Source organism: Engystomops pustulosus, chromosome 11, assembly GCF_040894005.1.
Source record: "Engystomops pustulosus chromosome 11, aEngPut4.maternal, whole genome shotgun sequence".
NCBI lineage: Eukaryota > Metazoa > Chordata > Amphibia > Anura > Leptodactylidae > Engystomops > Engystomops pustulosus.
In genome coordinates this window covers 57,314,584-57,331,118 of record NC_092421.1, presented here as the reverse complement: position 1 = coordinate 57,331,118, position 16,535 = coordinate 57,314,584, and the positions used below count along the sequence as shown (strand labels likewise).

The 16,535-nt window shown below is 47.9% G+C and overlaps 1 protein-coding gene across 1 annotated transcript; it reads left to right on the top strand.

Annotated features, from left to right (window-relative positions):
• Positions 1 to 345: 345 nt before the first annotated feature.
• On the top strand, positions 346 to 1,242 carry LOC140105457 (olfactory receptor 5V1-like). Its single transcript, XM_072129412.1, has one exon. It carries the CDS (start codon positions 346 to 348, stop codon positions 1,240 to 1,242), a length of 897 nt encoding a protein of 298 aa, XP_071985513.1.
• Positions 1,243 to 16,535: the final 15,293 nt, after the last annotated feature.

The following is a 16,535-nucleotide window of genomic DNA, read 5'->3' as shown; positions in this document are numbered from 1 at the left end:
CCTCGACAAATAGGGGTGAACAAAGTTTTAAGATTTATCTCTTTCGCTTCCTGTCATACACATCCTCGGCCTTTCCCTGGTGGATGTGGGTTTCTTCATTTTCTAAGAAATAGTAAATATTTTACCCATAGTTTATGGGGCTATAATAAGATTGAAATGGTACTAAATCACACCATCAGACACAGTAAAAATGGTTTTATTTCTGGAAAAAAATACTGTACAACCTCTGTATACAGCAAGTTTAAAGAGTTTAATATAATAATAAAATATATTCTTTACCTTTTTGCAAGTTATTCTTTGAGATAAAGCAAAGAAATATAATGGGAAATCAGGAGATCAAAAGACATGTTTAATATCACAGGATTCATCATCGAGGGCTTTGCTGATATTTCTGAGCTTTATATTCCTTTATTTATGATATTTTTATTAATTTACTTTACCATCATCTCAGCAAACCTGACTATTGTTGTTGTTATATGGAAGAATCCTCATCTTCATACTCCCATGTATATATTTTTAGTAAATCTATCATTTATTGACATTTCTTTAACCACAAATATTTTACCTAAATTATTAGCTATGCTTTGTACGGGGACAAAGACAATCTCATTTCTAGGCTGCATAACACAAATGTATCTATATGTGTCCCTCTTTGTTAGTGAGATCATCCTGTTGGGTTTCATGGCCTATGACCGATACGTCGCCATCTGTCATCCCCTCCGTTATGTTGTTCTGATGCCTTTAAAAAAATCTTCCATGTTATCTATCATTTCATGGTTCGGTGGATTTGTGGACCCCATTGGTCATACCTTACTGATTTCAAGGATGTCCTTTTGTTCATTTCATGTAATTGACCATTTTTTCTGTGATATTATCCCCTTATTACTCCTCTCTTGTACAGATATATCTAAGGTACAACTGTTAAACTACATTGAAGGGACCTTTCTAGGTATTGGGATGTGTCTACTTACTGTAATATCATATATTTTTATTATCGGCACAATAATGAAGCTTAAATCTAGTGAAAGCCGACGTAAAGCATTTTCCACCTGCACTGCCCACCTGACTTGTGTCATTGTCTTTTATGGGACATTGATCTGCTTATATATTAGGCCTTCATCAAGTTATTCACCAAAACAGGACAAGTATTTTTCTCTATTAAATCTTGTCTTTGTTCCATTGTTAAATCCTATTATTTACAGCCTCAAAAATGAAGATATTAAAAAAGTTCTGATTGGGTAAACGAAGAAAAATAAGGAATAATCTTACAACCTTTTTCTACTTATAATCCTTCAATAAGCAGTTTGCTTTACTACTGACATCTCTAATTCATCACTATCTTCTTTCAATAAACGAGCCTTATCTCTTAGTGGTTACTGCTGTGGACCATAAAATGTGTCTTGTGAAAATGTACTGTATTCTTTTTTGCAAAACACTCCTCAGTTTTTGTTTTTATTTTGTATTACATGACAAGTCCTGGTCCATATAACTATCCCAATAAACGGGGGACACGTTCTCTCCAGCAAGAAAAGAAAAGGGCTGCACCGTAAAGGGGTTAACTGAAATACAATAACATGCAATAAATATGCATAAATAAAGATTTTTGTGGTGAAACAGTGAAAAGTAAAAATTTGTTGTAGATAAATAAGAAAAATATTGGAATATTTAGTAATAACTAGAGATGGGCGAATTTGTTAAAATTTGGTTTGTACCGATTCACCAAATTTTTCGAAAACATTTGATTTGCCCCAAATTGAATCATAACGAATCACGTTAAGAAACAGGCATTTCCTGGCTGCAGAGAGTCTGTAGGATGTTGTAGAACATTGTGCCATGTTGAATATGCATAGGGAGCGTGGTTTGGTCTTCAAACTGTGTTTTAGTATGACACGCACATGACTCTTAGAATCGCTTCACTCTTCACTTCCATGTGCACTTACATAGGCCAACTTCACCAAATAAGCGAAGCGGGAACGCAGCCTGACAAGGTAACGTCTGTTGGCCAAACACCTGGGAACCTCAGAAAAGGATGGAAACACCATGGAAATGGACAGGAAACAGCTGAGGCTGCTTAATCATACCATTATGCCAAAATTATGGGCAACAGCATGGCCATGATAGAGTGACCAAATGAGGCTAGATAGCATCTAAAACATGAAATAATTGACCCTGACACTATAGGGGATGGCATGCAGAGGCAGGGGCAGCGGCAGGCTAGAGAGTGTCATGGCGACAAACCCTAAATGGACTCAGGCTTCAAACCATTGGGTGGCAGAGAGGAACCAAAGGAGGTGAGCAAGAAGCGCTGAAATGATTTCCTATGTGAACAAAAGGTTGACGGTATATTTAGTCGATAACACAGCATGGTGGCAACATAGTGACCAAGTTCCATAACGTATCTGGTGAAACACCCGAAAAATGAGGCTGACACAGCTCGTTTGATAAGGGGACGACATGTGGAGGCAGCCATGGAGACGACTTCCATGATTAAGAGCGACAGTATGGGGCATCCTTATTGGGCCGAGTTCCACTATGTATCTGGTGAAACAACTGAAAATTCTGCCTGACACAGCTCGTTTGATATGTATGGCGACAGTATGGGGCATCCATATTGGGCCGAGTTCCACTATGTATCTGGTGAAACACCTGAAAATTCTGCCTGACACAGCTCGTTTGATAAGGGGACGATGTATGGAGGCAGTGAACTAGTAGTAGATTAAAGGTGCTGCAGTTAAAACTATGTTAGTTGGATCTTGGGATGGAGCTGGCGGTCCGCTGCCAGGCGAGCTTTCGCCTATCCAAGCCCCTGTCTCTCAGCTACTCCCCAAACAGCACTTCTAAGAACCTTTTGTATAAGATCAAGTGTAGTAGTGTTCTTATAAGTTTGGGATATGGTGGGTGAGGGGAATGTAAACAGATGCGCAAGAAGCGTTGAAATAATATTGGTAAAGGAGAAGGAGGAAAATGAGGAGGGGGAGTGCATAAATTATTCAGGTTGAGCTTTCTTCACCTGGTGGAAAATGGAAATACTGAGAAATCCAGGCTTTATTCATAAGTGTCAGCCTGTCAGCGCTGTCAGTCAACAGGCGTGTACGCTTATCGGTGATGATGCCACCAGCTGCACTGAAAACCCGCTCGGACAAAACTCTAGCGGCAGGGCAGGCAAGAACCTCCAAGGCGTACAGCGCCAGTTCGTGCCACATGTCCAGCTTTCAAACCCAGTAGTTGTAGGGAGCTGTGTGATCATTTAGGACGATGGTATGGTCAGCTACGTACTCCCTCACCATCTTTCTGTAAAGATCAGCCCTACTCTGCCGAGACAGGGGACAGGTGACAGTGTCTTGTTGGGGTGACATAAAACTGGCAAAGGCCTTGTAAAGCGTACCCCTGCCAGTGCTGGACAAGCTGCCTGCTCGCTACTCTCCCTCGCTTGTCTTGCAGTACGCCCTCTGCCGCTAGCGCTGTCAGAAGGGAAATACTGTTTCAGCTTGTGCACCAGGGCCTGCTGGTATTCATGCATTCTCACACTCCTTTCCTCTCCAGGGATAAGAGTGGAAAGATTTTGCTTGTACCGTGGGTCCAGGAGGGTGAATACCCAGTAATCGGTGCTGGAATTAATTCTTTGAACGCGAGGGTAACGGGATAGGCAGCCTAGCATGAAATCTGCTATATGCGCCAGAGTACCAACGCGCAAGAATTCACTTCCCTCACTGGCCTGACTCTCCACTTCCTCCTCCTCCAACTCCTCCAACTCCTCTTCTTCTGCCCATACACGCTGAACAGTGAAGGACTGAACAATGGTCCCCTCTTCTGTCTCGCCAACATTCTCCTCCTCTTCTTCCTCATCCTCCTCCTCCGATATGCGCTGAGAAACAGACCTGAGGGTGCTTTGGCTATAAACAAGGGAATCTTCTTCCCCCGTCTCTTGTGACGAGCGCAAAGCTTCCAACTTCATGCTGACCAGAGAGGTTTTCAACAGGCCACTCCTCATTGTAGACTTGAGAAAGCTGACTGTCCTGACTACCAGTTCTGGTGGAAGTTGACATCTGGCAGTCTACAATCGCTCTGTGCTGCTGGTTAACTCTGGATAACATGGTTAATGTTGAATTCCACCTTGTGGGCACGTCACACAACAGTCGGTGAGCGGGCAGTTGGAGGCGGCGCTCCGCTGCCCTGAGAGTGGCAGCATCTGTGCTGGACTTCCAGATTGGGGTATGTCTTGAGGAACCGCTGAACTATGAGATTTAACACATGGGCCAGGCATGGCACATGTGTCAGTCTGCCGAGTTGCAGAGCCGCCAGCAGATTATGGCTGTTGTCACACACAACCATGCCTGGCTTCAGGTTCAGTGGTGCCAGCCACAGATCAGTCTGCGCCGTGATGCCCTGTAATAGCTCTTGGGCGGTGTGCCTTTTATCGCCTAGGCTCAGCAGTTTGAGCACCGCCTGCTGTCGCTTAGCGATGGCACTGCTGCTGTGCCTAGAGCTACCGACTGATGGCGCCATGCCCACGGATGGTAATTCGGAGGTGGAGGTGGAGGAGGGGTGGGAGGAGGAGGAGGCATAGTAGGCCTGAAACACCTGGACCGAGGTAGGCCCCGCAATCCTCGGCGTCGGCAGTATATGACCAGCCCCAGGGTCAGACTCGGTCCCAGCCTCCACCAAGTTAACCCAATGTGCCGTCAGCGATATATAGTGGCCCTGCCCGGCAGCACTCGTCCACGTGTCCGTGGTCAGGTGGACCTTGTCAGAAACGGCGTTGGTCAGGGCACGGGTGATGTTGTCTGACACGTGCTGGTGCAGGGCTGGGACGGCACATCGGGAAAAGTAGTGGCGGCTGGGGACCGAATACCGAGGGGCGGCCGCCGCCATGAGGTTGCGAAAGGCCTCGGTCTCTACTAGCCTATAGGGCAGCATCTCCAGGTTAAGCAATCTGGAGATGTGCACATTAAGGGCTTGGGCGTGCGGGTGGGTTGCACTATATTTGCGTTTCCGCTCCAGCGTCTGGGGTATGGAGAGCTGAACGCTGGTGGATGCTGTGGAGGATCGTGGAGGCGACGATGGGGTTTTTGTGGCAGGGTCCTGGGCAGGGGGCTGACTATCAGCTGACACAGGGGAAGGAGCAGTGGTGTGCACGGCCGGAGGTGAACGGGCTTGTTGCCACTGAGTGGGGTGTTTAGCATTCATATGCCTGCGCATACTGGTGGTAGTTAAGCTAGTAGTGGTGGAACCCCTGCTGAGCCTGGTTTGGCAAATGTTGCACACCACAGTCCGTCGGTCATCCGGTGTTTCCTTAAAGAACCTCCAGACTTCTGAAGATCTAGTCCTCGCCGCAAGAGCCCTCGCCACGGGAGCTTCACTAGTTGACACATTTGGCGCTGATGCACCAGCTCTGGCCCTGCCTCTCCGTCTGGCCCCACCACTGCCTCTTCCAACCTGTTCTGGTCGAGGACTCTCCTCCGTCTCAGAAGCACTGTGTTCACCCGGCCTCTCGACCCAGCTTGGGTCTGTCACCTCATCATCCTCCGATCCCTCAGTCTGCTCCCCCCTCGGACTTCCTGCCCTGACAACAACTTCCCCACTGTCTGACAACCGTGTCTCCTCATCGTCGGACACCTCTTTACACACTTCCACTACGTCAAGAAGGTCATCATCACCCACAGACTGTGACTGGTGGAAAACCTGGGCATCGGAAAATTGCTCAGCAGCAACCGGACAAGTGGTTTGTGACTGTGGGAAGGGTCCAGAAAACAGTTCCTCAGAGTATGCCGGTTCAAATGCCAAATTTTCCTGGGAGGGGGCAGACTGGGGGGGAGGAGGCTGAGGTGCAGGAGCTGGAGGAGTGGCGATTTCGGTGACATGGGTGGACTGCGTGGAAGACTGACTGGTGGACAAATTGCTCGAAGCATTGTCAGCAATCCACGACATCACCTGTTCGCACTGTTCTGGCCTCAACAGTGCTCTACCACGAGTCCCAGTAACTTCAGACATGAACCTAGGGAGTGTAGCTCTGCGGCGTTCCCCTGCTCCCTCATAAGCAGGTGGTGTCTCACCCCGGCCAGGACCACGGCCTCTGACCCCTGCAGTAGTTGAACGCCCACGTCCCCGCCCTCGTCCTCTACCCCTAGCCCTCGGGTTAAACATTTTTAAAATGAGAGTTATAGCTTTAATTTTTTTTTTACTTTTTTTTGTGTTTTTTTTTTTTTTTGTGTTTTTGAGTTTTTAAAACCAAACAATGCTATCCTATTGCTATGGCTATTTTCTAGCCAAGTATGAAAGCACACTACTATGCCAGATGAGATGACACCGAGTTATTAAACAAAATAAACGTAAAATAAAAAAGGACAAATGGCAGACTGTGCCTAATTGAAATCCAACCCCTACTAAATTTTCCCACTTCGGTCTTTGCAATGGATATGTGCGTCACTAAGCGCAAAACACAGCGGTCGCAAGTCTCACTACAAATTGCTGACAATTGGCTAGTAGATGCACTGCAGCAAGTACAGCCACCAGCAGATCAACCAGAAATCAAATATATAACGCTACTGTAGGCGTAAGCCGTTTGGATTCTCCTATGGCTATTTTCTAGCCAAGTATGAAAGCACACTACTATGCCAGATGAGATGACGCTGAGTTATTAAACAAAATAAACGTAAAATAAAAAAGGACAAATGGCAGACTGTGCCTAATTGAAATCCAACCCCTACTAAATTTTCCCACTTCGGTCTTTGCAATGGATATGTGCGTCACTAAGCGCAAAACACAGCGGTCGCAAGTCTCACTACAAATTGCTCACAATTGGCTAGTAGATGCACTGCAGCAAGTACAGCCACCAGCAGATCAACCAGAAATCAAATATATAACGCTACTGTAGGCGTAAGCCGTTTGGATTCTCCTATGGCTATTTTCTAGCCAAGTATGAAAGCACACTACTATGCCAGATGAGATGACGCTGAGTTATTAAACAAAATAAACGTAAAATAAAAAAGGACAAATGGCAGACTGTGCCTAATTGAAATCCAACCCCTACTAAATTTTCCCACTTCGGTCTTTGCAATGGATATGTGCGTCACTAAGCGCAAAACACAGCGGTCGCAAGTCTCACTACAAATTGCTCACAATTGGCTAGTAGATGCACTGCAGCAAGTACAGCCACCAGCAGATCAACCAGAAATCAAATATATAACGCTACTGTAAGCGTAAGCTGTTTGGATTCTCCTATGGCTATTTTCTAGCCAAGTATGAAAGCACACTACTATGCCAGATTAGATGACACTGAGTTATTAAACAAAATAAACGTAAAATAAAAAAGGAAAAATGGCAGACTGTGCCTAATTGAAATCCAACCCCTACTAAATTTTCCCACTTTGGTGTTTGAGGTGGATATGTGTGCCACTAAGAGCTAAACACAACGGTAGCAAGTCCCCCTGCTAATTCCTCACAAAATGGTACTAGATGCAAATAAAAAAAAAAAAAAGTAGAACGTTATTGTAGCCCTAAGAAGGGCTGTTGGGTTCTTGGAGAATCACTCCTGCCTAACAGTAAGCTAATAGAACACCCTAACGCTTTCCCTGACCAGCAGCAGCTCTCTCCCTAGCGGCATCCAGACACAGAATGATCCGAGCAGCGCGGGCAGCGGCTAGTCTATCCCAGGGTCACCTGATCTGGCCAGCCAACCACTGCTATCGACGTGTAAGGGTACCACGTCATGCTGGGTGGAGTGCAGAATCTCCTGGCTTGTGATTGGCTCTGTTTCTGGCCGCCAAAAAGCAAAACGGCGGGAGCTGCCATTTTCTCGAGCGGGCGAAGTATTCGTCCGAGCAACGAGCAGTTTCGAGTACGCTAATGCTCGAACGAGCATCAAGCTCGGACGAGCATGTTCGCTCATCTCTAGTGCTAGCATATCAACAAAAAATAAAACATATAACGCTATTGTAGGCCAAAGTAAGCCATTTGGGTTCTCCTATGACTATTTTCTAGCATACACTGAAAGCACACTGCTATGCCAGATGACTTTGAGTTTTAAAAGTAAATAAACGTAAAAAAAAATAAATGAGCAAACGGTGCCTAATTCAAATCAAACCCCTAATAAATTATCCCACTTCGGTGTTTGAGGTGGATATGTGTGTCACTAAGAGCTAAACACAATGGTCGCAAGTCTCCCTGCGAATTCCTCACAATATGGTACTAGCTAGAGATGAGCGAACATACTCGTCCGAGCTTGATGCTCGGTCGAGCATTAGCGTACTCGAAACTGCTCGTTGCTCGGACGAATACTTCGCCCGCTCGAGAAAATGGCAGCTCCCGCCGTTTTGCTTTTTGGCGGCCAGAAACAGAGCCAATCACAAGCCAGGAGACTCTGCACTCCACCCAGCATGACGTGGTACCCTTACACGTCGATAGCAGTGGTTGGCTGGCCAGATCAGGTGACCCTGGGATAGACTAGCCGCTGCCCGCGCTGCTCGGATCATTCTGTGTCTGGATGCCGCTAGGGAGAGAGCTGCTGCTGGTCAGGGAAAGCGTTAGGGTGTTCTATTAGCTTACTGTTAGGCAGGAGTGATTCTCCAAGAACCCAACAGCCCTTCTTAGGGCTACAATAACGTTATACTTTTTTTTTTTTATTTGCAGCTAGTACCATATTGTGAGGAATTTGCAGGGGGACTTGCGACCGTTGTGTTTAGCTCTTAGTGACACACATATCTACCTCAAACACCAAAGTGGGAAAATTTATTAGGGGTTTGATTTCAATTAGGCACAGTCTGCCATTTACTTTTTATTTTACGTTTATTTTTTTAATAACTCAGTGTCATCTCATCTTACATAGTAGTGTGCTTTCATACCTGGCTAGAAAATAGCCATAGGAGAATCCAAACGGCTTACTTACGCCTACAGTAGCGTTATATATATTTGATTTCTGGTTGATCTGCTGGTGGCTGTACTTGCTGCAGTGCATCTACTAGCAAATTGTGAGCAATTTGTAGTGAGACTTGCGACCGCTGTGTTTTGCGCTTAGTGACGCACATATCCATCGCAAAGACCGAAGTGGGAAAATTTATTAGGGGTTGGATTTCAATTAGGCACAGTCTGCCATTTCCTTTTTTATTTTACGTTTATTTTTTTAATAACTCAGCGTCATCTCATCTGGCAAAGTAGTGTGCTTTCATACTTGGCTAGAAAATAGCCATAGGAGAATCCAAACGGCTTACTTACGCCTACAGTAGCGTTATATATATTTGATTTCTGGTTGATCTGCTGGTGGCTGTACTTGCTGCAGTGCATCTACTAGCAAATTGTGAGCAATTTGTAGTGAGACTTGCGACCGCTGTGTTTTGCGCTTAGTGACGCACATATACATCGCAAAGACCGAAGTGGGAAAATTTATTAGGGGTTGGATTTCAATTAGGCACAGTCTGCCATTTCCTTTTTTATTTTACGTTTATTTTTTTAATAACTCAGCGTCATCTCATCTGGCATAGTAGTGTGCTTTCATACTTGGCTAGAAAATAGCCATAGGAGAATCCAAACGGCTTACTTACGCCTACAGTAGCGTTATATATATTTGATTTCTGGTTGATCTGCTGGTGGCTGTACTTGCTGCAGTGCATCTACTAGCAAATTGTGAGCAATTTGTAGTGAGACTTGCGACCACTGTGTTTTGCGCTTAGTGACGCACATATCCATCGCAAAGAACGAAGTGGGAAAATTTATTAGGGGTTGGATTTCAATTAGGCACAGTCTGCCATTTCCTTTTTTATTTTACGTTTATTTTTTTAATAACTTAGCGTCATCTCATCTGGCATAGTAGTGTGCTTTCATACTTGGCTAGAAAATAGCCATAGGAGAATCCAAACGGCTTACTTACGCCTACAGTAGCGTTATATATATTTGATTTCTGGTTGATCTGCTGGTGGCTGTACTTGCTGCAGTGCATCTACTAGCAAATTGTGAGCAATTTGTAGTGAGACTTGCGACCGCTGTGTTTTGCGCTTAGTGACGCACATATCCATCGCAAAGACCGAAGTGGGAAAATTTATTAGGGGTTGGATTTCAATTAGGCACAGTCTGCCATTTCCTTTTTTATTTTACGTTTATTTTTTTAATAACTCAGCGTCATCTCATCTGGCATAGTAGTGTGCTTTCATACTTGGCTAGAAAATAGCCATAGGAGAATCCAAACGGCTTACTTACGCCTACAGTAGCGTTATATATATTTGATTTCTGGTTGATCTGCTGGTGGCTGTACTTGCTGCAGTGCATCTACTAGCAAATTGTGAGCAATTTGTAGTGAGACTTGCGACCGCTGTGTTTTGCGCTTAGTGATGCACATATCCATCGCAAAGAACGAAGTGGGAAAATTTATTAGGGGTTGGATTTCAATTAGGCACAGTCTGCCATTTCCTTTTTTATTTTACGTTTATTTTTTTAATAACTCAGCGTCATCTCATCTGGCATAGTAGTGTGCTTTCATACTTGGCTAGAAAATAGCCATAGGAGAATCCAAACGGCTTACTTACGCCTACAGTAGCGTTATATATATTTGATTTCTGGTTGATCTGCTGGTGGCTGTACTTGCTGCAGTGCATCTACTAGCAAATTGTGAGCAATTTGTAGTGAGACTTGCGACCGCTGTGTTTTGCGCTTAGTGACGCACATATCCATCGCAAAGACCGAAGTGGGAAAATTTATTAGGGGTTGGATTTCAATTAGGCACAGTCTGCCATTTCCTTTTTTATTTTACGTTTATTTTTTTAATAACTCAGCGTCATCTCATCTGGCATAGTAGTGTGCTTTCATACTTGGCTAGAAAATAGCCATAGCAATAGGATAGCATCGTTTGGTTTTAAAAACTAAAAAACACAAAAAAAAAAAAAAAACACAAAAAAAAGTTAAAAAAAAATTAAAGTTATAACTCTCATTTTCAAAATGTTTAACCCGAGGGCTAGGGGTAGAGGACGAGGGCGGGGACGTGGGCGTTCAACTACTGCAGGGGTCAGAGGCCGTGGTCCTGGGCGGGGTGAGACACCACCTGCTTATGAGGGAGCAGGGGAACGCCGCAGAGCTACACTCCCTAGGTTCATGTCTGAAGTTACTGGGACTCGTGGTAGAGCACTGTTGAGGCCAGAACAGTGCGAACAGGTGATGTCGTGGATTGCCGACAATGCTTCGAGCAATTTGTCCACCAGTCAGTCTTCCACGCAGTCCACCCATGTCACCGAAATCGCCACTCCTCCAGCTCCTGCACCTCAGCCTCCTCCCCCCCAGTCTGCCCCCTCCCAGGAAAATTTGGCATTTGAACCGGCATACTCTGAGGAACTGTTTTCTGGACCCTTCCCACAGTCACAAACCACTTGTCCGGTTGCTGCTGAGCAATTTTCCGATGCCCAGGTTTTCCACCAGTCACAGTCTGTGGGTGATGATGACCTTCTTGACGTAGTGGAAGAAGTGTGTAAAGAGGTGTCCGACGATGAGGAGACACGGTTGTCAGACAGTGGGGAAGTTGTTGTCAGGGCAGGTAGTCCGAGGGGGGAGCAGACTGAGGGATCGGAGGATGATGAGGTGACAGACCCAAGCTGGGTTGATAGGCCGGGTGAACACAGTGCTTCTGAGACGGAGGAGAGTCCTCGACCAGAACAGGTTGGAAGAGGCAGTGGTGGGGCCAGACGGAGAGGCAGGGCCAGAGCTGGTGCATCAGCGCCAAATGTGTCAACTAGTGAAGCTCCCGTGGCGAGGGCTCCCGCGGCGAGGGCTAGATTTTCAGAAGTCTGGAGGTTCTTTAAAGAAACACCGGATGACCGACGGACTGTGGTGTGCAACATTTGCCAAACCAGGATCAGCAGGGGTTCCACCACTAATAGCTTAACTACCACCAGTATGCGCAGGCATATGAATGCTAAACACCCCACTCAGTGGCAACAAGCCCGTTCACCTCCGGCCGTGCACACCACTGCTCCTTCCCCTGTGTCACCTGCAAGTCAGCCCCCTGCCCAGGATCCTGCCACAAAAACCCCATCGTCGCCTCCACGATCCTCCACAGCATCCACCAGCGTTCAGCTCTCCATACCCCAGACGCTGGAGCGGAAACGCAAATATAGTGCAACCCACTCGCACGCCCAAGCCCTTAATGTCCACATCTCCAGATTGCTTAGCCTGGAGATGCTGCCCTATAGGCTAGTAGAGACCGAGGCCTTTCGCAACCTCATGGCGGCGGCCGCCCCTCGGTATTCGGTCCCCAGCCGCCACTACTTTTCCCGATGTGCCGTCCCAGCCCTGCACCAGCACGTGTCAGACAACATCATCCGTGCCCTGACCAACGCCGTTTCTGACAAGGTCCACCTGACCACGGACGTGTGGACGAGTGCTGCCGGGCAGGGCCACTATGTATCGCTGACGGCACATTGGGTTAACTTGGTGGAGGCTGGGACCGAGTCTGACCCTGCGGCTGGTCATACACTGCCGACGCCGAGGATTGCGGGGCCTACCTCGGTCCAGGTGTTTCAGGCCTACTATGCCTCCTCCTCCTCCCACCCATCCTCCACCTCCTCCTCCGAACTACCATCCATGGGCATGGCGCCATCAGTCGGTAGCTCTAGGCACAGCAGCAGTGCCGTCGCTAAGTGACAGCAGGCGGTGCTCAAACTGCTGAGCCTAGGCGATAAAAGGCACACCGCCCAAGAGCTATTACAGGGCATCACGGCGCAGACTGATCTGTGGCTGGCACCGCTGAACCTGAAGCCAGGCATGGTTGTGTGTGACAACGGCCGTAACCTGGTGGCGGCTCTGCAACTCGGCAGACTGACACATGTGCCATGCCTGGCCCATGTGTTAAATCTGATAGTTCAGCGTTTCCTCAAGACATACCCCAATCTGTCTGATTTGCTCACGAAGGTGCGCCGCATCTGTGCGCATTTCAGGAAGTCCAGCACAGATGCTGCCACTCTCAGGGCAGCGCAGCGCCGCCTCCAACTGCCCGCTCACCGACTGTTGTGCGACGTGCCCACGAGGTGGAATTCAACACTGACCATGTTATCCAGAGTTTACCAGCAGCGCCGAGCGATTGTAGACTGCCAAATGTCAACTTCCACTAGAACTGGTAGTCAGGTCAGTCAGCTTCCTCAAGTCTACAATGAGGAGTGGACGTGGATGTCTGATATCTGTCAGGTGCTGAGTAACTTTGAGGAGTCAACACAGATGGTCAGTGGCGATGCCGCCATCATCAGCCTCACCATCCCGCTGCTTGGCCTGTTGAAAAACTCTCTGATCAGCATGAAGTCGGAAGCTTTGCGCTCGTCACAAGAGACGGGGGAAGAAGATTCCCTTGTTGATAGCCAAAGCACCCTTAGGTCTGTTTCTCAGCGCATATTGGAGGAGGTGGAGGTGGAGGAGGAGGAAGAGGAGGAGAATGTTGGCGAGACACTAGAGGGGACCATTGTTGAGTCCTTCACTGTTCAGCGTGTATGGGCAGAAGAAGAGGAGTTGGAGGAGTTGGAGAAGGAGGAAATGGACAGTCAGGCCAGTGAGGGGAGTGAATTCTTACGCGTTGGTACTCTGGCGCATATGGCAGATTTCATGCTAGGCTGCCTATCCCGTGACCCTCGCGTTCAAAGAATTTATTCCAGCACCGATTACTGGGTGTTCACTCTCCTGGACCCACGGTACAAGCAAAATCTTTCCACTCTCATCCCTTGAGAGGAAAGGAGTGTGAGAATGCATGAATACCAGCAGGCCCTGGTGCACAAGCTGAAAAAGTATTTCCCTTCTGACAGCGCTAGCGGCAGAGTGCGTAGTTCTGCGGGACAAGTAGCGAGGGAGAGTAGGCGAGCAGGCAACTTGTCCAGCACTGGCAAGGGTACGCTTTACAAGGCTTTTGCCAGCTTTATGTCACCCCAGCAAGACACTGTCACCTGTCCCCAGTCTCGGCAGAGTAGGGCTGATCTTTACAGAAAGATGGTGAGGGAGTACGTAGCTGACCATACCATCGTCCTAAATGATCACACAGCTCCCTACAACTACTGGGTTTCAAAGCTGGACATGTGGCACGAACTGGCGCTGTACGCCTTGGAGGTTCTTGCCTGCCCTGCCGCTAGCGTCTTGTCCGAGCGGGTTTTCAGTGCAGCTGGTGGCATCATCACCGATAAGCGTACACGCCTGTCGACTGACAGCGCTGACAGGCTGACGCTTATTAAGATGAATAAAGCCTGGATTTCTCATAATTTCCAATCTCCACCAGGTGAAGGAAGCTCAACCTGAATAATTTATCCACTCCTCCTCCTCCTCATTTTCCTCCTTCTCCTCCTCTTTGTACAGTAAAGCAGAGGAAACTGGCTATTTTTTGACAGGGCTTACTGGCTCTAGCTATAGTACTTTATGCATTTAATTTTTCTGGAGGGCCACCGACCCGGTCCTCTGTTTTAAACAATTTTTGGGAGTGCCACATACAGGCACTCAATCTATTCAATTTTTCTGGAGGGCCACCTACCTGCTCCTCTGGTTTGAAAACTTTTTTGGACTGCCACATACAGGCACTCAATCTATTCCATTTTTCTGGAGGGCCACCTACCTGCTCCTCTGGTTTGAAAACTTTTTTGGACTGCCACATACAGGCACTCAATCTATTTCATTTTTCTGGAGGGCCACCTACCTGCTCCTCTGGTTTGAAAACTTTTTTGGACTGCCACATACAGGCACTCAATCTATTCCATTTTTCTGGAGGGCCACCTACCTGCTCCTCTGGTTTGAAAAGTTTTTTGGACTGCCACATACAGGCACTCAATCTATTCCATTTTCTGGAGGGCCACCTACCTGCTCCTCTGGTTTGAAAACTTTTTTGGACTGCCACATACAGGCACTATCCAAATTAAATTGTCTCCATAGCAGCCTCCACACGTTGTCTCCATTGCTACCTCCAAAAGTCGTCCATATAGCTGCCTCCATACATCGTCCCTTTATCAAACTAGGTGTGTCAGGCAGAAATTTGGGTTGTTTTCATGGATTCCACATCAAAGTTGTTAACTTTGTCGCCACCCAGCTGTGTTATCCACAAAATATACTGGCAAACTTTTATCATTTACCAATATTATTTCAGCGCTTTTTGCGCTTCTGTTTACATTCCCCTCACCCGCCATATCCTAAACTTATAAGAACGCTACTACACTTGATCTTATACAAAAGGTTCTTAGAAGTGCTGTGTCACGGGTGGACCCGCGACCCACATCGCGGGTCGCGGGCTCACCCGTGCCTCTCGCTCCCCGCAGGCGGCACGCCAGCGTATCTCACCTCTCCCCGCTCCCGAGTCCCGGCCTCGCTCCGTGCGCGCGCGGTCCCGTGCCTCTGGGCGCGCGCGCGACACTTCTAGGAAATTTAAAGGGCCAGTGCGCCATTAATTGGCGCTGGCCAAATTGTCCAATTCTATTTAAGCCTTCCTCTTCCTGCAAGCCCTGCCGGATCTTTGTGCCTTGCGCCCTTGAGAAAGCTGTTTTGATGCCTTGTGCTGTTCTTGAGATTTCCTGTTGTGACCCCTGCTCCGTTTCTGACTACGCTCCTGTGCCGCCTGTCCTGACCTGTTGCTACGACTCTGACTACGAACCTGTGCTGCCCGTCCTGACCTCCTGCCTGACCCCGACTACGAGATTGCCTGCCGATTCTGTACCACGACCTTGGCTGCCACTGCGGACAAGTCACGCCTGCGGAACGACCTGGTGGTACCACGCCGCAGCAAGTCCAACCCGCTTTGCGGCGGGCTCTGGTGAAAACCGGGTGCCACTTAGACTCCGGTCCCAGGTAGTGGCTTGTGCCATCGTCCGCAGTGGTTCAGAGGATCCACAACCTCTAAGCCTGACAGTAAGATCCGGCCATGGATCCCGCCGAGGTTCCGTCTCCTAGCAAGCCTGACCTCGCTACTATTGTGATTCACCAATCCCGGCAGATTGCTGCGCAGCGTGACCAGCTGGAGCAGGTCACTGCCATGTTGCAGCAACTATTGGCCAACCAACAACCGCAACAGGTCCCGGAAGCTGCTCAAGCGATTTCTTCAGCTCCGACTCCTCTCCCTGCTGTTGAACCCAGGATGCGCTTGTCCATGCCCAGCAAATATGATGGTGATCCTAAGATGTGCAGAAGTTTTTTAACTCAGTGTTCCCTGCATATTGAACTTATGCCGACCCAGTTTTTTTCGGAACGATCAAAGGTGGCGTTTTTAATCAGCCTACTCTCAGGGAAAGCCCTGGCCTGGGCCACACCCCTGTGGGACAGAAGCGACCCGGTTACAGCTTCTCTCTCAGCCTTTGTGTCCGAATTTAGGGCCGTGTTTGAGGAACCAGCTCGGGCCTCCTCCGCTGAGTCTGCCTTATTGAACTTGCGCCAGGGGAATTCCTCCGTGGGAGAGTATGCGGTCCAGTTCCGTACTTTGGCGTCAGAACTTGCCTGGAATGACGCCGCCTTGTCGGCCGCTTTCAAGAAGGGTCTCGCCTCTCATGTGAAGGACGCTCTGGCCGCTCGTGATCTTCCGTCTACTCTGTGTGGTCTCATCTCCTTGGCCA

Bases quoted from the DNA above. Each gene is read 5' to 3' on its own strand.
- LOC140105457 (XM_072129412.1), top strand. From the start codon at position 346: ATGTTTAATATCACAGGATTCATCATCGAGGGCTTTGCTGATATTTCT.